Source organism: Helianthus annuus, chromosome 13, assembly GCF_002127325.2.
Source record: "Helianthus annuus cultivar XRQ/B chromosome 13, HanXRQr2.0-SUNRISE, whole genome shotgun sequence".
Classification (NCBI taxonomy): domain Eukaryota; kingdom Viridiplantae; phylum Streptophyta; class Magnoliopsida; order Asterales; family Asteraceae; genus Helianthus; species Helianthus annuus.
The window spans coordinates 32,675,638-32,697,644 of NC_035445.2; the positions used below are offsets into that span (position 1 = coordinate 32,675,638).

Here is a 22,007-nt window from a genome sequence, read left to right on the forward strand (position 1 = left end):
AAAAAATTATAAAAATAAAAAAATTATAAAAAATAAAAAAACATAAAATTCAAAAAAAACCAAAAAAAATAAAAAATCAAAAAAAAATTCTAAAATATTAAAAGAAATTCTAAAAAATATAAAAAAAATTCATAAAAATTCTACAAAATCCAAAAAGATTAAACAAATAAAAAAAACTCTAAAAAAAGTTCTAAAAATCCTAAAAAAAGAGAATTTTTTGGTTTTTTTTCTGATTTTTAGATTTTTATTATTTTATTGATTTTTTAGATTTATTTTGAATTTTTTTAGATTTTTTTGATTTTTTTGATTTTTTGGATTTTTTATTATTCTTTTGATTTTTTAGATTTTTTTGTATTTTTTATTATTTTTTGCTTTTTAGAATTTTTTTATTTTTTTTTTGGAATTTTGAGATTTTTTTGGGTTTTTTATTATTTATTGATTTTTTAGAATTTTTTGATTTTTATTTTTTTAAATTTGGAAAATTGGTTTTTAATAAACCAACCTTTGCCCCATTGGTAAATAATAATCCAACCTACAGAATTGGTATATAATAAACCTACTTATCAACATGTTGGTACTCAATGAACTTCCGTTAGTTTTTTTTAACTGAAGTTAGTTTTTAAGTTTTATTTATTACACAAACAGTCCCTGTAGTTGTAATTTACTAGTTTTAACAATGAGTTAATAGCCAAAATGGTCCCTAAGGTTAATAGCCACAGCACCGGCACCACCACCACCACCACCGCCGCCACAGCACCGCCACCACCACCACCACCACCGCAACGTTTTTTTTTTTTTCACCGCGTTTCCGAATATAGCCCAAAGCAAGCGACTAAACTTGGTAACAAACTACCTGATCGATAATGAGCTGTAAAAAAAATAATAATAATAATAATAGTGTTCAGTTTGGGTGGTGAAAAAAAAAACGTTGCGGTGGTGGCGGTGCGGTGGTGGTGGTGGTGGTGGTGGTGGTAGCGGTGCTATGGCGGTGGTGGTGGTGGCGGTGTTGTGGCTATTAACCTCAAGGACCATTTTGACTATTAACTCATAGTTAAAACTAGTAAATTACAACTACAGGGACTGTTTGTGTAATAAATAAAACTTAAAAACTAACTTCAGTTAAAAAAAAACTAACGGAAGTTCATTGAGTACCAACATGTTGATAGGTAGGATTATTATATACCAATTCTGTAGATTGGATTATTATTTACCAATGGGGCAAAGGTTGGTTTATTAAAAACCAATTTTCCTTTAAATTTTTTGGATTTTTATTATTATTTTTTAATTTTTAGATTTTTTGGATTTTTTGAATTTTTTGGATTTTTTTATTTTCTGATTTTTAGATTTTTTTTAGAGTTAACTGCCCGAATAGTCCCTTTGGTTTGCCCTTTTTTCACCTTTAGTCCCGAACTTTCTAAAATTACAGCTATAGTCCCCAAACTTTTGTAATTCCATTCCCGGATAGTCCCTAGGCCTAACATCAGTTAGTTTTCTCGGTTAAGAGGATGTGAAATAACAAAAATGCCCTTACTATAAAACAAAATAACTTAACCTATTAAATAGATTTATTTTTTTTTTTTGTGGAATCCACTCTTTTATAAAACAAAATAACAACCCCACCCCCACACCTTCCTCTCTCTTTCTTCTCCCTATCTTCTTCTTCTTCTCATTCCACCTGCAACATGCCCGGCGATTTCTCCTCCTCCGACCACCGTCACCACCACCACCACAAAGGAAACCAGTTCAACTTACCCCACAACCGCTACGATTAGGATACCATGGGATTAACTCGTCGTTTCACTCGATCAATTTCTTTACAAGAACCCCTTTTCAATTTCAAAATCTCGTCGGAGACAACTTTTGGTTGGTCGGGTCATTCTCCCGCGCCGTCGGATGACGCATGGAATCTGATCTATGCTGCAGCAGGACAAGTGGCAAGGATGAATATGAGGATGAACATTAGCGGCGGTGACACTGGTTCGTCGCTAAACACAACGACAGAGGTGTGATCGAAGATTCATGGCAGAGGAGTGACGGAGAAGAGTTGTTCCAGCAGCAGCATTTTTGTCGGAATATATGTGTCGCTAAACAAAACAAAATACCCTTACTCTTTAACTGGATCTTCATCATGTTGCTGGTGGTCTCATTGGTCATCTTCAACCAGATCTTCATCATGTTGTAGGTGGAATGAGAAGATAGAGAAAAGAAAGAGAGAGGAAGGTGGGGGTGGGGTGGTAATTTTGTTTTTATAAAGGGGTAGGTCCCACAAATAAATAAATCTATTTAATAGGTTAAGTTATTTTGTTTTTTAGTAAGGGTATTTTTGTCATTTCAGATCCTCTAAACTAAGAAAACAAACTAATGTTAGGCTTAGGGACTATCTGGGAACGAAATTGCAAAAGTTGGGGACTATAGCTGTAATTTTAGAAAGTTAGGGACTAAAGGTGAAAAAAGGGCAAACCATAGGGACTATCCGGGCATTTAACTCTTTTTTTGAATTTTTAGATTTTTTCGATTTTTTAAAATTTTTTTATTTTTTTATTTTTTAGAATTTTTTTTTATTTTTTTATTATTTTTTAGAATGTTTTTAATTTTTAATTTTTGATTTTTTAGAATTTTTTTGATTTTTTAGAATTTTTTTATTTTTTATAATTTTTTGGCTCTTTTAGAATTTTTGGATTTTTTAGAATTTTTTGGATTTTTTAGAATGTTTTTGATTTTTTATTATTTTTTGATTTTTTAGAATGTTTTTTATTTTTCAGAATTTTTCTCATTTTTTAGAACAACACAATATAAGTACATTAAACCTATACAAAATGACTCGATAAAAAGCTAAGATGTGTACAAAACTATTAAAATTGCAACGTATTGTTACCAAAACATCATGGGCCGGTTTAACTAGTCTGTTTTAACTCGTGTTGACCATTTCAACTCCATTTTAATACAATTAAAACTCTTTAATTACAAGATTAATTATCTTGTTTATTAGGAGGTTAATGTCGTCTATATATGAACATGGTGGTTGACACGTGAAAAATAAATAGACACACTTTTTAGTTTTTAATTTCTAGAAACTTGAGAGGAGTACTCTCAAAATCTCTTTTGCAACTTTATCTTTACCACAAAACAAAAACACCAAATAAGTCGGTGGAATCTTGGGTGTGAGAGCCTTCCATTACAAACATTACTCATCTTATTAACAAATCACCATTAAATCCTTTACCGAATTAGCAATTTAAGGTCCCAAGTCGTACACGTCCCATAGATTGACACAATCGAGGTTGACAATCTGACAAGTAGTTGATTCACAATTAAAACATTTAAGACTTGCCAAACTAAAACTAACATGCTTATGATGCTACAAACATGCCACACGCCCCTCACAATAATCACTCATCTCGGCTTAATCAAGACTAGCGTGTAAGGTGCTAGCATATATTTCGCTCAAAACCAAATATGCTACCTTGCAATCATAAGCTTGTATAGCAATCACACCTCCACTGTATCAAATAACGTAGCACATATCAAAAGGACTTTTGGGTTTTGGGTTAACGGTAAAGGTAAGGAAATATATATATATATATATATATATATATATATATATATATATATATATATATATATATATAGAGAGAGAGAGAGAGAGAGAGGAGTTGGGTAGAAAGTAGATTTTTCCTAGAAAGTCTATGAAGCAATCAGAATGTGACACGTGGCATTGAAGGATTTTAACTAGAAGGGCAATTATGTACTTTCACAATCTACTTTTATTTTAGGAAATTATCTTCAATAACTAACTATCCATGTACACGAATGAAACCGATTTCCCCCATAATTTTCGGTATTTTTTGTTTTCGAATTCTGATCTCACGTAAATATCAATCATTCCTTCGTTTTCTTGCTCTTAAGATTCATCGCTGATCATTAAACTTTATCTGGAATCTATCAGCATGTTCTTGGTACTGTGTTTTAACAGTTAGAGGGTTAAAGTCAATGTTTTTATAGATCCCATAATATGAATGATGTTTGGTAATGCTGGATGATTTCTTGACATTGTGTTTAACAGCAAGCAGATTAATACCGTTGTGTTTTAGCATTCATGCTGGTAATGCTGGTGGATTTCTTGACGATGTGTTTACCATTCATGCTGGTAATGCTGGAAGATTTCTTGACATTGTGTTTTAACAGCAAGCAGATTAATACAGTTATGTTTTAGCATTCATGTTGGTAATGCTGGAGGATTTCTTGACGCTGTGTTTTACCATCCATGCTGGTAATGCTGGAGGATTTCTTGACATTGTGTATTAACAGCAAGTAGATTAATACAGTTGTGTTTTAGCATTCATGTTGGTAGTGCTTGAGGATTTCTTAACGCTGTGTTTTACCATCCATGCTGGTAATGCTGGAGGATTTCTTGACATTGTGTTTTAATAGCCAGCAGTTTAATACCGTTGTGTTTTAGCATTCATGCTGGTAATGCTGGAGGATTTCTTGACGCTGTGTTTTACCATTCATGCTGTTACGATGGGTGACATTTGTCACGATGTGTTTTCTTGATGTTGTGTTTCTTCATGAAGGATAGAAGGAAGAGAGAGAGACGAGAGAAAGGGAGAGAGAGAGAGAGAAAATCGCAAGAAATGTGCGGTGGTTTATGGAATGATAGTTATTTCCATATTTAAAACAAGCTAAATAACATACCTACTCCTGATTAATTAAATAATCCTATTTTTAAGAAACACATATTACCAAAATGTCACCAAGATGATCTCAACCATTAAACACACCCATTGGATGGCCCAGATCACTTCCTAGACTTTCTAGGAAAAACACATTTTCCGCAGCATCCCCACTATATATATATATATATATATATATATATATATATATATATATATAGGGTAGGGTTCCAGCGTGAACAACCTCCCAAGAGTGAACTGCGTGAACAGATCTGGACCCTTGATTTATATATAAAATTAGATTTAAATAATTATTTTAATAATTGAATTAAGTTACATCTTTCCTATTTTAAATTCATTATCCACATTATGTTTTATTTATTAATAAGATAATTATCAAAACAAACAACAAATCACCAGATTTCAATTTTAATTTTTATTTCAGATTTCATCACCAGAATTCAAATTTTGATTTTTAAGATCCACCTAACCTTCATATTTCAACGGTATACACATGTGTACTTGGATATAAATAGAACAGTACACATGTGTACTCAGCATCTTACATATGTGTAATTAGCTACATAATACATACATAGAAACAATACCTGTAAATCTATTTTATATTTAACAAATTACAAGTTCCATAATGTTTTCCAAACCAAACAAAAAAACATATAATTACAAGTTCCAGTTTCGTAAAAACAATAAACCCAACATAATCGAAAAAACAAAAAACATAATCTTTTACAACTATTCGCCACGTTGTATGCTGAATCATCCTTATCGACCAAGCAAACAAACATATGTGAATCATCCTTATCGACCTCATACGTGAATCATCCTTATCGACCTTCCATCTCCACTTTTCTCGTTAACGACATCTCCTATAATAGCACAAAAAAACTCAGCAACTAATACTTTGCATAATTCACAAGTGTACATCAACAACCTTGCACATTCAATACATAAAAAATTATAAGATATCACAAAAACAGACGCTATACACATGTATACATCGCATTAAAACACAGAGCAAAACCAGAATACACATGTGTACATCGCGTTAAAACCAGAGCAAAATAAAAAAATTGAGCAAAAAAAAAAAACTCAGCAACTAATACTTTGCATAATTCACAAGTGTACATCAACAACTTTACACATTCAATACACAAAGAAACTATGATATCACAAAAAACAAACGCTATACACATGTGTACATCACATTAAAAACAGAACAAATCAGAATACACATGTGTACAACGCATTAAAAATAGAGCAAAATAAAAAAATTGAACTCCAAAAAATGCTAAACAACTTAACAATAATAACAATCTTAAGAACCTCAATCAAACAATAATAATTTTCAACATCAAAACAAAGAAAAATTGTAAACTTTTTTTTTCAATAATCAAACTCAAAAGAATCTTCAGAACCTCAATCAACCAATAACAATAATAATTTTCAACATCAAAAACAATGAAAAATTGCAAACTTCATACCTGGTCGGTGGTCGGTCGGTCAATCGGAGATGGAGGTTGATGGTCGTCGGTCGACGGCGGTCAATTGGAGATGGAGGTTGTAATCATCGGTGGGTATGGGTGTTGATCGGAGGTAGTAGATATCGAGCAGGTGATGGTTATCGATCGGAGGTATGAATCAATTGGACGGGATTTATGCAGATCTAGGGCCCTATACTTTTTTTTCGCAGATCGGACGAGATTTATGCAGATCGGATGGGATTTATGCTGTTTCGTCGGACCGGATTTATGCAGATCAGAGGTATGAATCAATCGATGTTTCATCTCTCATCACTTTGAATCTCAGATTTTCAGAGTTATCGGTTCGTTGGTCTCCTCTGCTTTTCCGGTGTCTCCTCTGCTTTTCCGGTACACATATCTTCACCACTTCGATGGTCTCCTCTGCTTTTCCGGTACACAGATCTTCACCACTTCGAATCTCAGAACTATTTCTGGTACACAGATCTTAACCACTTCGATGCTCTCCTCTGCTTTTCCGGCCAGTTCCGGTGACTGATGCAGTCTTCGATGGTCTCCTCTGCTTGTCGGCGCTGATATGTGAGGGAGAAATATATGTGTGGGATTTTGAAACCTAACTGTGGATATAAACGGGATTTATGTAATCAAGTTAATATGGAAATTACACATATACCCTTGTTCACTTAATTAAATAGTAACAAATAACCAAATAATTACCATCATGCCATTCACTTAAAATCTCAAGATCATAAAAATCAATGGCCCAGATCAGTTCACGCAGTTCACTTTGGAGAAATTGTTCACGTTTGAACCTAATCCTATATATATATATATATATGTGTGTGTGTGTGTGTGTGTGTGTATGTATATTGTTATTTTTATATTTATATGGCAAACACAAACGAATACCAAACCATGATAATTTTATTCATAATAAACTACTAACACTTTGGGTTATTTTCGACACATTTGTATAACACGAACATAGTAATGATTTTTGTTTTTATTTTTCTTTCTTTTCTATTTTCTTTTTTTTTCATAACATACTTCTAAACGCACTTGTTATTCATGGTTGGTACTTCAAACGGGTCAGATGTGGTGTATCAAATGAAAGGTATAAGGCTCAACATGGTTAACTAAGGTGGGTTAAATCAACAATCAACATATCAAACAATGAATGGATCCTAATGCCTTTATCATCTTTGTGCATACGCTAAACCACAGTCTCAACATGTATCAAACCACACAAGTTCTAACACAAAGAAACATATGACCTACTCTCAACAAATGAATCATTAATTGCAATTTAACTAAACTTCTAGTAGGCTCAATATCTCAAAGAACGAAAGGAATATGGATTGCCGACATATAGCATGTGTAATTACTAAAGCATGTTACCCCTAGTTAGGCATCTCTTCTCAACTATTATCTAAAACTTGTCAGAAATACTCTCATGAAACTTAAAGGGATAACCCTGACTAGGGATCTAAGTTAGTTTCATATCAGTAGAAACCCTTTAGCGATTGAAAATGTTGGTTTACATAAAGTTCAAGCATACTTGAGACAAAAAATTTCAAAATTTTTCAAGTTTTAGCAATTTCAACCTTTCAAGCATTTAAGATCAGCAATCCTACCAACCCTCTCTCAAGTTAGCGCATCCCCACACTTGGGATACATTGTCCCCAATGTATAGTGCAATTTATAATCTAAACTCGAGAGATACCACCCACAAACCATGAACGGCTAATAACCTAATTGACTCACAAATGACACCACTCCCAACACAAAGACTCATACCACCAAATGCACAAATAAAAATAAAGTAAAGGATCGAGAGACACGAGAACCTGATCATTCATTCAGTAAGTGTCTGTAACGGTGCGGCAGCTATAATCAAACATGGACGTAAACTCCTCTTGGATTCTGTGATATCTCATCGGGGATGTTTCCAAACATCCCCACACTTGAATCATTGCATCCGTGAGGATTAAATGTAGTAACCTGCCAAAACACAAATACACACCAAAACAAAACAACAAATACAATACTCTACATCCTCGGGCTGCCTCCCAAGAGCGCTAAGTTTTAGGTCTTCAGCAAGACCGTACCTTATGTGCTCAGGGTGGCTCAGAAACCTGCTTGCCTCCCCACTTCTCCACATACAATTCCATCCAGTTTGGTGGGAGGTTTGCAGCTTCACGCCAGTTGGAGTCAAATGCAACTTCATTGCCCCTTCTAATTCCACCATCGGGTGGTTTTCCTTCATTCACTCTTCTTTTCACTTCCGCCTTTTTTGCCTGATTTCCACACGTCTCGCCCGTTGACCTGTGACATCCAACACCACCTGCATCTAACCTGTCCTTGGTCACACTTGAAACATATTCGTTACTAGCAACTGTGTGATAAGAATCATCAACAAGATCGTAAGAAATGGACTTAAAAACACATTAAAGTACAACTTACGATTCTTGTAGCTCATGGTGACCATTCCGTTTCGGTGATCAATCTGGGTCTTCGCTGTATATAAGAATGAGCGGCCCAAAACTACATGTGGTTGCTCGTATGTCCTCGTCAGTGTATAGTCGTTCACCATAAAATCTACCGAGTAGTAAAACTCACCCAGTTGGATTACCACATCTTTCACAACTCCCCGGGGTTGCTTCCAACTCGCATCCGCGAACATTGCCATCCTATCACATGCTTGCAGCGGACCAAAGTCGTACTGGTCATACAAGCTATCGGGCTGTTAGGCCATTGGATCAGGATCTGTTCGTGTGGAACGTGGCTGGATTGATCAGAATCAATGTGCGGAATCCATTGATTATGTCACAAGATCAACAATAACTCATTCAACATTTAAACTCGTCTGATTTTCTATTAGAATGATTGTGAAAGTACAGTAGCTCCGGTAGAATCTCAGACCAGCAGAGGTTCCTTACAAGTTCAGCAAAAAGTTCTAAATGACTAACACATGCTAGCTATTTATAGGCAACATCAGGGAGGGTTTAAGTGTCGTTTGATTAGATGGTGATCTGATCGGATGGTCATCCGATCGGATGACATCAGTCAACCGTCGGACTTCACTTTTACATTACATCACCGTTCCCTGAGTTGTCGTTACAAAAACATACATACATTAACATACATATACAAAAGACATACACAGTACAAAATAAGACTCAATGCTGACGGAAGCTACAGACATATGAACTAACACACCCCCCCTTGGATGTAGCTGTAGTTCCTTCTAGCATAGTCTTCAGTCTTTCCTGTTGCGTCTTCGTTCCTTAGCCCTCTGCCTTCTCTGTTCAGCTTTCTCTTCAAGCATCTTTCTTCTGAGTGGCTTACCAACTTCATTCCAATACTTTCTGTACACTGGATCACCGTCGCGCTTCCTATCCCATCGCGGAATCTTGTTTTCTTCCGTCTCGATCGGTGTCTGGTCAGTTGGAGGTGGTCTCATCAACTTGTACTTTCCAAGCCTTCCAGCCTTATCAGCAATCTCTTTGAATCTCTGACTGCGCTTGTACCTCTTCAATAATTCATCGATCTCTAAATCTCTCCACTTTGTCTTCCAATATCTCCCAGAATTGATTTCTTTCGCATAACACACATCCACTATCTTTTGGTATTGCATCGCTTGAACTTTATCAGGATTTTCGTAGACAATCTTGTTGTAGAACAAACAATCTATATCATTCTTCGAGCAATTCACCAGTCACATAGGATCCAATATGCAGATCCTTCTTGATTCACCCTTTGACTTGTCGAACAGAGAGATCACCGCTTCCTCTGTGCTTTGATTATATAACCACCCTTGAAAGTCTTCATGGAAATCTTGTTCCAATGCACGTAGCGGCATATTCTTTAAACCCCTCGGCGACTTGGCATCCAAAGTAATATCTTTCTCTCCATTTCCAAGACAGTAACAATCTGCTTTGGGTATTGAGGCTTCCAATCTGGATATCTTGCCTTTGCTTGTTGCTTCATGTAATCCCACAAGTGTTGGTCATGTTGTTTCACATCCAAACCATAATAAAACTGCTTGATGTTCTTTGTTTGGACCAACTCATCAACATCCCACCATGGGAGGGACTTTATATCTGCCAAAAATTCAAAATACTGTACCCCTTGCTCCCGTCTTATTCAAATTCAAACTTGAAGATCTTCCAGATAGCCCCAAGACAAGATGTCACCCCATGAGATGTTTGCATCATGTGTAAAGTACTGTAGCAGCCTTATAAACTTCCTTTCTTTTGGCATCACCTTAAACCACTTCTTCCTCTCTTAAGCAAGATTTTCTCTTGGAATGGTTCTTGGCACACCTTCAGTTGTTATCTTCTCTACAATCTTCCTTCTGATTTCGTCTTCATTCTGATCTTTAAACATCTTAGCAAGTAAAGGAAACGTTTCATCAACACCAGCATAATGAAAATCCGTTTCTTCATCAGACGAATCAGATGCTTCTTCAACAAGCACATCATTATACTTATCAGCTTCTTGGGCATATTTAAACTCATACTCCTTTTCAGGTGACGAAGGAATTTCATCTTCTATATCGAACTTAAACTTCCCGTCATCTAAACCCAATTCCTCTAACATCTCTGCCCTTGACCTAGGAACCTCTAGCTCCCCCTCAAACCGAGCATGTAAATATATAACAGTAGGTTGTGTGAGGAATACTTGGTCGGCATGTTGTTTTCCTGATGAAGAAGATTCTTGTTGATGATCCTCCTCTTGTTCATTAATCTCGTCATTCATGAAGTCTTCAATCTTTTGTTGAACATATGGATTCACTATTAACAAACCCGACGAGCCCTGATCATCATCATCTTCATTACCTTCTGGATAGTTATCTATATAATCAAACAGACCATCATCTATTTTCTCTTCTTCTTCTTCTTCTTCTCCCTCTACTTCTTCTTCTTCTTCTTCTTCTTCTTCTTCTTCTTCTCCCTCTACTTCTTCTTCTTTCCATTGTAATAATAACATTTTAGGTTCCTTCGCCTTTCTTTTCCTTTGCTCAACTTTCACTCGGCGAATGATATCATCAAAGTCGTAAGAAAGAGAAGTAGCTTTACCAACGAGTATGAATCCTTGAGCCTAATCATCCTCAACATCTACCATTTCAACATTTGTTTGACTCGAAGAACCTCCAGTTTCTTGAGTCTCAATGACAACACTTTTCTTTCTTTGTGTTGCTTCCCCAGCTAACCTCCTTTCTCTTTCAATCCTTCGCTCTTCGGCCTTTTTTATTTCAATGTTGTTGCAGATAGAATGAACATCAATGCTCAAATGACTTTCCATCACCGTATATAACATTGTAAGTTGTTCATCCTTCATAGCTTTATCAGCCTTCATTGCTTCTATTTCAAGTTTCATCGCCTTGAACTCATTTGCCGACGCTTCATGTAATTCACTTATCAACTGATTGTGCGACTTGTTTATATCATTCAGCTTCACGTTCTGCACATGCAACTCAGTAATTTCTGCTTGTAGAACTTCAAAAAGCTTTACATTGTCTTCAACATCATCTTTCATATTCTTTAACCTCTTTGCTTGCTTGATCATGACATATTTTATCTCTTCATTCACTTCCTTCAACTCCTCAAGCTGCCTCTTTAACTTATCACGATCAGCTTCAGCTTTGGCCTTTTCTTTCTCAAGTTCGCTAACTTTCTTCTCCAGAGCTTTGACAGCCGCATTCTTAAACATATCAAAATCATCATCAAGAATTAAATCATCTTTATATTCCCCACTAGCATGAGGAAGATCTTCAAACAAATCAGGAAAAACTGTATTCTTTGACCTTGAAGACTCTGGAATGTCAAGATTTTCTGGTGGAGGTGGAGGTGGTGGAGTAGATACCCTTACTTCTTTAACCTCAACTTCATCATCAACACCTGCTATCTTTTGAGCTTCAACTTCAGGAACACTTTGTGATTGAACCTCTGGAGCTTTAGGAATTTCAATACTTTCAATCTTTTCAGCTTTAGATCCCTTTGAAGTTGTTACATGCTTCTCACTCATTCCTCCTTGAACTTCAGGCACAAAAGCACCACCTTTCCTTACACGTACATTCCTCGGAATAACTCCAGACTGAAATGCCTTACGCTTTATCCTCAGCTTCTTTTTCTCTTCACCTGATGGAGTGTAAGTAGAATCCTCTTCATCAAAACCCTTTCTTTTCTTCAGAGGCTTCTTTTTCAACTGAGCCTTTCCTCGACCAAGTGTTGTCAGATCAATATCTGCCTCACTTGAATCATCACGAGCAACACCTCCAGGCTCTATTTCTTTGACACTTTCAGCTTGAACAACCTTTGAAAGAGATTCAACTTGAGTTTTTGCAGCAATTTCTGTCTGATGAATGTATTGTTCAAATGTTACTTTAGCCAAATCAACACCTTCTTGTGGTATGCTTGTTGGATCTAACACTGTTTCATCAATCAGACTTGATTGTGGTTCCTTTGAAGGCCTTGCAACACAAACATTGGAGCATCCATTAGTATAATATAACAATTAAAAGTTCTAGCTTCTCTTATGACTCCCCCTTTCACTATACCCTTAACAACAATCTTTGGTGTTGGCTCCTTAGGGATAGGAACAACTGGGGATGTCTTCGGTGTTCTTTTTCTCTTTTCGTCCTTCACAAACCAATAACGGAGTTTCTTTTCAACCATTTCATTCATCTTGTCATCTTCATTCTCAGAATTACTATTGTCATGTCTCCATGTGTCATTCTCAGGAGCTACATATGCTGGATTATCGATCTTGCATATCATTCTCCTTACTCTTGGTTCAGGTCCTTTAGACAGTATGCTTATAGTATCTGTTGTCATGTTCCTAGACCTAATACATCATCATCATCCTTTTGAATGTCTTTAACTAAATCATCTATCATCATCATGATGAATCTAGGATACATAATGTACTTTCCACTTCCAGCTCCCACATTTTCTACCAAATAGTTGAATATTACTTGCGATGCATTGTATGGCCTATTCAGCACCAGATAAGTAATAATCATCATAATATAATCAGAAGTTTCATCATACGCTCCCTTCCTATGAGATAAAGCATGCAACACACAGTGGATCATGAACTTATAAGGTTTACTGAACATTGTTTTAATCATTTTTTCCATTTAGGTGTCCTGTAAAACCCATCCTGCACCATAAACCCTTGCATAGACGTTCAGGAATAATGGTAGGATCTTTATCAGAATCACCTAACTCTAACACTCGTCTTAAATCACCAATGTTAAACTTAATCTCTAAATCCACATCCTGGCCATTCTCGTCCTTCTTTCTCACTACTGAAGAGATCATCTTTTCCTTTTCCTCATATCTCACTGAACTCCAAAACCTTCTCACATGAGATTCATATACCACAGTTTTTTCGGTTAATGCCTTATGAATCTTACTTTCCCTTAAGAACTTTGCTATCACTTTAAAAGGAGTATTGTTTGTATAATGTGCATCCAGCAGACAATAGATGTTGTGAGATTTATCCCAATTTGATGCTTTTCCCTGCAATAATTCACATTATTAGCATTTGCACAAAGTTCGAGACATAAAGTGACAAGTGATGAAAATTTTGAAAATTTCAAAAATTTTTCTAACACTAGAACTCTCATTATGTATAGTACTGAGGATCGGATGGTCATCCGATCGGATTGCCATCCGATCTGATGAACCATCTTGTGCAATGAGAAGTCAAGCTTAGTCAAATGCATAAGGATCGGGTGGCCGTCTGATCGGGTTGTCACTCGTTCCTTGTGACAAAACATGATGGAACTTTTGACCAGTCAACAGTTGATAGTGGATGCCATGAATCAGATGGTCATCCGATCGGATTGCCACCCGATCGGATTGCCACTCGATTATTGTGACAATTATGAACAGATGATGGAAATTTTGTCATTTTGTGATGAGGATCGGATGGCTGTCTGATCGGATTGCCACCCGATCGGATTGCCACTCGATCCTTGGCATGTGATGAACAGTTCATGTGAATGTGCGCTTTGGATCGGATGGCCACCTAAACGGATTGCCACCCGATCGGGTTACCACTCTATCTTTGACAATCATGAAAGGCACAAATACCAAGACAGATACTTAGAAACATTTCAAATCATGAAGTGCTATCGATCGGTTGGCCACCCAATCGGATTGCCACCCGATCGGGTTGCCAAACTATCCAAAAAACATTATTAACATATTAAGGCACAAATTCCAAGGTATTATATAAACAATCTATGGCACAGATTTCAATGCACAAATACTTAGAAAATTTTCAACATATAACATGCATTGGATCGGGTGGTCATCCGATCGGATTGCCACCCGATTGAGTTACCACTCGTTCCAAGAACAATGAAGAACAGTTGAACAAAATATGAACATAAAAAATTTTCTAAAATTTTCATCAAATTGAACATAGATCTACATAGAGAATTCTAAGGCAATCACAACCCTATCTTCATCTTGTTCTAATTCGGCCTAATCTGAGATTAATTTGACAAAAACTACATCGACAGCCGACACCTTCTATCTTCGATTCATCAAAATCTAACAAGTATTGAGACGGTAATCTTGTAGATCTAAGGCTCGTGAACAAAACCCTATGCTTGACTTCTATCAAAACATCCTAAAATTGCCTAGATCTAAGTTCAAAGGTCCGAACAGTCCCCGTATTCAGAAACTCATCAAAAATCATCAAATTAACAATCAAAGATCAGAAATCTTACCTTGCCCATTGTGAAGGTTGAGTATGCCAACAATCCAATGAAGTGTGGAAGGAAAGATTGTGAAAATCAGATCAAGAGTGTGAGAGTGTTTGAGAGAGTACCGGATGGTCGCCCGATCGAGTAAAGGTTTGACTGAACTCATTGGCCATCTATTTATAGGGTGACCATGCATCGGATGGCCATCCGATCGGATTGCCATCCGATCCAAACACTACTCTTTGACTTTCAGGTGCTTTGACCTTTTGACTTTTTTCCATTTTTATCAGATTTGATCAGTTTTAGAAATCCACTTAAGTATCTAGGTCCAAGTTAATGACCCCAAGTCCAAGTTAATGACCTTGGTTGACCCGAAATGAAACAAACTGACATTTTGTTCAAAATTTTCAAACGCATTTTCATGAAAATTACAATTATCAATTTAATGAACTTGCTTTGACTTTGCATTTTACCAAGTTTTCATGATTAGCTCACAACCCTCTCATCCAGTTCAGAAACTTCCTGCATCTGATTCATGACTACGAGTCTGAAGATCAACTTTCCACCTTGGTTTGTCGATAAAACTAAAGTAGAAAAGTAAAATCTTTTTGAGATTTTAAGAAAGTTTAAGACTAGAAAACTATGAAATCTTTTTGGGTTTAAATTCTAACTGAAATGAAATGTAATGAAGTAAATGTAAACTATTTACAAACATGTTTTTGGTGAGCGTGTTAGGGGATCATATCAGCTACCGACAAGCTACACGTACCGTTAAGCTTGATGACCTACTCAGTGTTAAACAATTCACTTAGATTGCCGATATACTGATCCTCTTAAGTTTTTATACAAATTTCAATCTGCTCAGGATACAAATTAGTGTTTTAATAGCTTAACTTATATGCGTATCCCACCTCAGAATATACTCTCGTATCCAGACTTCTATATTCAGTCTTACAGGTGAACGTACAATAATGATATCTGTAAACGGGTAATGCGAGGCCATGAGAGCTCAGGTTAGAACTTCCGTTCAGACAGAGAGATGATGGCTCGACTTTTGGTGTGTCCCATTTGGGGATCTTTTCTTCAACAGCACATGATTAGCATTTTTTAACGTTTCATCATTTTTTATGCCGAGGGTAGGCTTTAAGAATAAAGCTGTGCAGAGTATTATACGAGGACTAGGCTATTGCTTCCGCAAAATCAGAAGTCCTGGTATAATACCCCAGATATCATTACGCACATAGACCTAGTATGTCAGAAATAGAAAATCTTTCAAATAAGATTTCAGGGGTTACCTATATATCCAAGAGATGTTCCCCACGTAGTAAGCAAGAAATGATTTAGGTTTATATCCTGAACAAATCTACTAAATGTACAAAAACCTACCGGCATATCATAAGCGAGACTGCTTAACACCTTTTAATCATTACATATCTTTAGCATACTGTAACTGTCTAGCTGATGTACTATCATTTCCCTTTTTTACACAAACTCTTTTTGGGTTTTCTATTATTTTTGGATTTTGAAAATATCTCCTGTTTTTGGATTTTTGCATTTTTTATTGTTTTTGTATTTTCTGAAAATATTATCTATCTCCCCAAAATACCAAAACAACTAAAAATACGACAAGCCAGTGCAGTCTGCTTTTCAACATCATCTGCAGTGGTACCTTCATCAACGCCAAGTATCCCCTCCGCAACCGACAACAACTTCATACCATTTAGTTTTAAAAGATATTGAAAACGTGATCTATCAAAAGCTTTGGTATGCAAGTCAGCTTTTTTGTTCGTCGGTGTGGATTTTGTCAATTCGTATCAAGTTCTTCTCGAAGCAATCTCGGATGAAATGATGACGAATTTCAATATGTTTGGTTTTAGCGTGATGTACCTGATTCTTTGTTATGTTAATGGCTGCCTCATTATCAACAAAAATAGGTGAAGTAAGAAATTGCAAACCGTAGTCGCGCATCTGTTGCTGAATCCACAAGATCTGAGAGCAGCAGCTGCTAGCAGATACATACTCGGCTTCACATGTCGATAAAGCAACAGAGGTTTGCTTCTTACATTGTCACGTGACCAGTCGGGGTCCAAAAAATTGGCATCCTATAGTTGTTGATTTAGCATTGACTTTGCAGCAACCAAAGTCAGAATCAGAGTACCCTTCAAGCTTGAAGTCTCCATCTTTTGGATACCACAACCCCAAGCTTGGAGTTCCTTTCAGGTAGCGTAATATCCTCTAGACGATTGCATATGCGAGGCTCTGGGACTTGATTGAAATCGGGCTGCGAGGCAGGTTAGGTACATTATATTAGGCCTTGATGTCGTCAAATACATTAGCGAACCGATCATGGAGCGGTACAACGTTTCATCGACCTTCTCTCCGGTGAGATCAGGGTTTATCCCATGATTCGTTGCTAACGGGGTGGACATTGGAGCCGTTCCAGACATCCCGAATTTCTCCAGAACATCGTGAACGTACTTTGTCTGATGTATGAACATTCTCTGTAACATTCCTATTTTTATATAAGAATTATAGGTTTGGTTAAATTTATTAACCACTAGTAACTAGTTTATTTTTAATATAAATATTCAACCCAAATAGTTTTAAACACTATTTTATATAGTTGGTTGAAATATTATATTAGTTAATTGGCCTGTATATAGGTGACTTTTCTAAATAAAGTAAAAGTATATAAAAACTTATATTATTAGACGGGTAGATTACGGGTAAGTTGAATGTTAGAAATATAAAGTACCTAGACGGGCCTAGGAACCGTATAATAATTAAATTATAAAAATACATTGTATTTTGAACCTACTCCGTATTTAATGAAACTTAGACCCAAATGTAGACAAAAATATTCTCATTCTAAAGACATATTCACTGTTTTATAAAACATAATATTTTAAAAGTTATACGCGCCAAATAAGTGAAGCAGGTGAATTAATTATAAAAATAAAATAATAATAATAAAAACCTTCAACTAAATTGAAATGAAATTTACGTGTATAATAAAATTTCATTTTACATGCAACATGTCAATATGTATATGGGTAGAGGTTCAACTAAGAATTTAATCTTCCCTAAGTTTCCTAAGAAGCAATCTTGAGCTTACATGTGGCAATCTCATTAATTTAGATGAAAGGGTAATATTGGAAAATGCAAATTTCAAACAGATCTGTACTTAGTTTTAATCACACGATTTTCATTCCTTCTTTCATATTTTTCATTCATTCATTCATTGAGCTTCATCATCTGACCAATTTCATCGAGATCGTTTTCATCTAAATCAATCACAAATCTCAATCTCAATCCTGCTGAATCGTTGATCGTTTTCATCGATTTGCCGGTACCTGCGAGATTGAGATCAATCCTGCTGAATCGTTCATCGTTTTCATTGATTTGCTGGAACCCTAGCTCCTCTGTTCATTCATTGATTTGCTGATTTATCCTCCTCTATTTTAATGATGTCTACTACTGTCGATGGTAAAATACCTTCTAGTTTTAATTTCATCTACTTTTTAGGTTTTTAGTTTTGATCTAAGTTGTGCTGGTTTTTATTTAAAAGTGTAGTTCTGAAGTTGTGCTGGTTTTTTGAAGTTGTGCTGGTTTTTTTATATTACATCATATTTTAAAGTGTAGGTTTGTAAAGTTGTGCTGATATCTTTATTTTGTGCTAGTTTGTCTGGTAAAGTTGTGCTTGTTTTTTGTGCTGGTTTATTGTAAAGTTTGTGCTGATATCTTTTATTTGTTCTGGTTTTTTGATTTGTTCAGGAGTTCGTATCTGTCCAACTACTGGTAATCAGTATTATACTCCTATTGTTCCAGATTCTTCCAAACCTGTAGTTGGTATGCATTTCCAGTCAACTGATTCTGCCTTTAATTTCTATAAGAAGTATGCTAAGTTATCTGGGTTTGAGGGTCGAAAGCATACTCAATCTTCAAAAAATGCTGTTGTGATTAGAAAGTACTTTGTTTGTGCGAAAGAGGGTTCAGCGACATCCTGTGCTGTTGACACGGTAAATGATAGTGTTGGTGCTGATAAAAAGTTAAATGACCGAAGGAGGAGACCTTCTAAACGTACCGGATGTAAGGCACACATCCGTTTGTCTTTAACTCCAAAAAATACTTATAGAATTTCTCATGTATTTGAGGAGCATAATCATTCTTTTGTTGATGAAGAGGATTATCATCTTTTAGCTTCGTCTAGAAAGTTGACATTCACTGAAGAGCAACTGCTTTCTGATTTTTCTGAGATGAATATTGGTCCAGTTAGGGCATTCAACCTTATGAGAAAGATTCGTGGTGGATTTGATAAGGTTGGAGTGACGTCTACTGATTGTAAAAATTTTAAAAGAGATATTAATTTGTTCATTGGAGAGTTTGATGTGGACATGGCTGTCCAACGTCTTATGAAGAAGAAGCTGTATTTGCCGAATTTTTCTTGTGAATTTTATTGTGATGAAAAAGGTGCTCTTGCTGGATTATTTTGGGCTGATGAAGAAATGAAACTGAATTATGAGGTCTTTGGGGATGTTATGTCTTTTGATGCTACGTTCCGTACGAACAGGTATTTTATTCACTTTTTGTAGATCATTTATTCATATTTTTATTAAACTAGCACAATTCAACAAGCAGTTGTAATATAATCAATTCAATTTTTAGGTATGACTTGGTATTTGTTCCGTTCACTGGAATCGATAATCATCATCACAATGTCACGTTTGCTGGTTCTTTGTTAGCATCTGAAAATGCTGAATCATATAAATGGCTTCTTCAAAGTTTTTTGAAGGCTTTTGGTGTTGCACCTAATGTGGTTGTGACTGATCAGGACGCTGCAATGAAAATTGCCATCCGAGATGTTTTCCCAGATACCAGACATCGTTTGTGTATGTGGCATATAATGATCAAAGTTTCTGAAAAGGTAACTTTCTTAAACCAGCACACTTTTAGCATATAAACCAGCACACTTTAAACAATCCATTTAAACCAGCACACTTTAGCATATAAACCAGCACACTTTTAAACCAGCACACTTTGGCATATAACTCAGCACACTTTTAAACCAGCACACTTTCTTTAAACCATCACAGTTTAAGCATCATAGTTTAAGTTTATACATCAACTAGCACACTTTAACATATAAACCAGCACATTTTAGGATTTGTTTGCTGTTTTAATATACTAATTATTTTTTTTTTGTTATAGGTTGGTACTGAGCTATCACAAGATGAGGTTTTTAAAGAAGATATATGTGATGTTGTATGGACTGATGCTCTTGAACCAGCACAGTTTGAGACACAATGGTGTGATTTAATGATTAAGTACAACCTTACTAGTAACAGCTGGCTGTCTGATATGTACAACCTTAGATCAGATTGGATTCCTGCATACTATCGTCATGAACATATGTCCGGTCTTATGCGTACAACATCTAGGTCTGAGAGTGAAAATCATTTTTTTGGTCAATTAACCAACACAAAATTGTCATTAGTTGAGTTTTTGAGCCATTTTGATACTGCAATGGAATCTCAGAGGTTTAAGCGCAGCAAACGTGATCATGATACCAGATACACACAACCTCGCATGAAAACCAATTATGAATTGGAACTGGAAGCTGCAAAGATTTATACTCGGGGGATATTTTTTGATGTTCAAGAAGAAATTCGACTTGCTTGCAAGAATTGTATGTGCAGGCGTGAAGAAGAAGTTGGTGATTCAATTAAGTTTTTATTCTACAGGTCAATCTTCCTGGCCTTCATGAGGTATTTATTTATACCTTTAGTAGCACAAACATGTTCTGCTTTTTACAATACATTTTAAGTAGCACAGTGATTTATATTTACAATTAGAATTTTACATATATAAACCAGCACACTTTTGTTATAAACTAGCACAATATAAGCATTTGTTATTTGTGTAGGTTCTTTTTACTCCTAAGGATATGGTAATTAAATGCAGCTGCAACCGATATGAGCAGTATGGTTTGCTATGTAGGCATGCCTTTTGTGTTCTTCGTCTTTGTGGTATAAAGGAGTTCCCTAAAAAATATGTTATGGGGCGTTGGACAAGAGATGTTGTTCCAAAAAAGACAAAAGTTTCGAGTTTTGATCAAAATGCTGCTGGTAATCAAGTTGAACGTGCTTCCAGCATTGTGCGTGAGATAATGACTGCAACTGAACATATTGTTAACCGTCTTGTTACAAATATTGACCTGTTATCGTTGTATAGAGACCAAGTGATCGAGTCGAAGTTGAAGGTTGATTCTGCTGACCTTCCTGCAGAATCACTTGACAAGAATGCAAGATTAGCTAATATTCTTCATGCTGATCAGCCATGTTCATCGTCTTCTGCTACCATTCTTCCACCTAGTGGTATTAGAAACAAGGGGTGTGGTTCAAACAAACGCTTAAAGTCTTTTCGTGAGGTATCATCTTCAAGAATATCAAAGAAAACTAAAACTAGAGGTTGTTTGATATGTGGAGGTCATGGACATAATAGTCGGACTTGTAAGATGAAGACTACTGTTGCTGATTCCCAGAAGAGCAGTTAGTCGTGTGTCTTGGAAATCATGATATTTGGATTTGTTATTTTTTTCATTTCAGTTTGGATTTCTTGTATTCTTATTATGTTTACAACATTCAACCAGCACATTATTAGTTTTTGTTGATTTTGTAAATGCAATTGTCAAGAATTTGATTTTTCAACATTCAATATACTGTTTAAAACCAGCACAATTTTAAACTTTGTTCTTTAAAACCAGCACAATTTTAAACTTTGTTCTTTAAAACCAGCACAATTATAAAACCAGCACAATTTTAAACTTCTTCTATGAAACCATCACATATTGTCATAGTGAAACCAGCACAATATTAATTGTAAAACCAGCATAAAATTAACTTTCCTAATATAACTGTTAAAGCAGTACAATGTAATTGTTAAACCAGCACCATATTAATTGTTAAACCAGCACAAAATATTACAGACAACTACCAAACTAATGTTATATTGTTCAACCAACACAATCAATATTTCTTGTTCAATCTGTCATTGATTTTCGTTTCTGCATTTTTCTTGCATTCCTCTTTCTTTTCAGGCTCCATCTTCTCA

The 22,007-nt window shown here is 35.7% G+C and overlaps 1 protein-coding gene across 1 annotated transcript; it reads left to right on the plus strand.

Annotated features, from left to right (window-relative positions):
• The first annotated feature begins 18,776 nt into the window (after window positions 1-18,776).
• On the plus strand, window positions 18,777-21,559 carry LOC110897992 (protein FAR1-RELATED SEQUENCE 5-like). The gene is made up of 4 exons (XM_022144732.2): window positions 18,777-19,467; window positions 19,563-19,821; window positions 20,106-20,662; window positions 20,821-21,559. Exons 1-4 carry the CDS (start codon window positions 19,154-19,156, stop codon window positions 20,846-20,848), a joined length of 1,158 nt encoding a protein of 385 aa, XP_022000424.2. The 5' UTR covers window positions 18,777-19,153; the 3' UTR covers window positions 20,849-21,559.
• The last annotated feature ends 448 nt before the right edge of the window (window positions 21,560-22,007 follow it).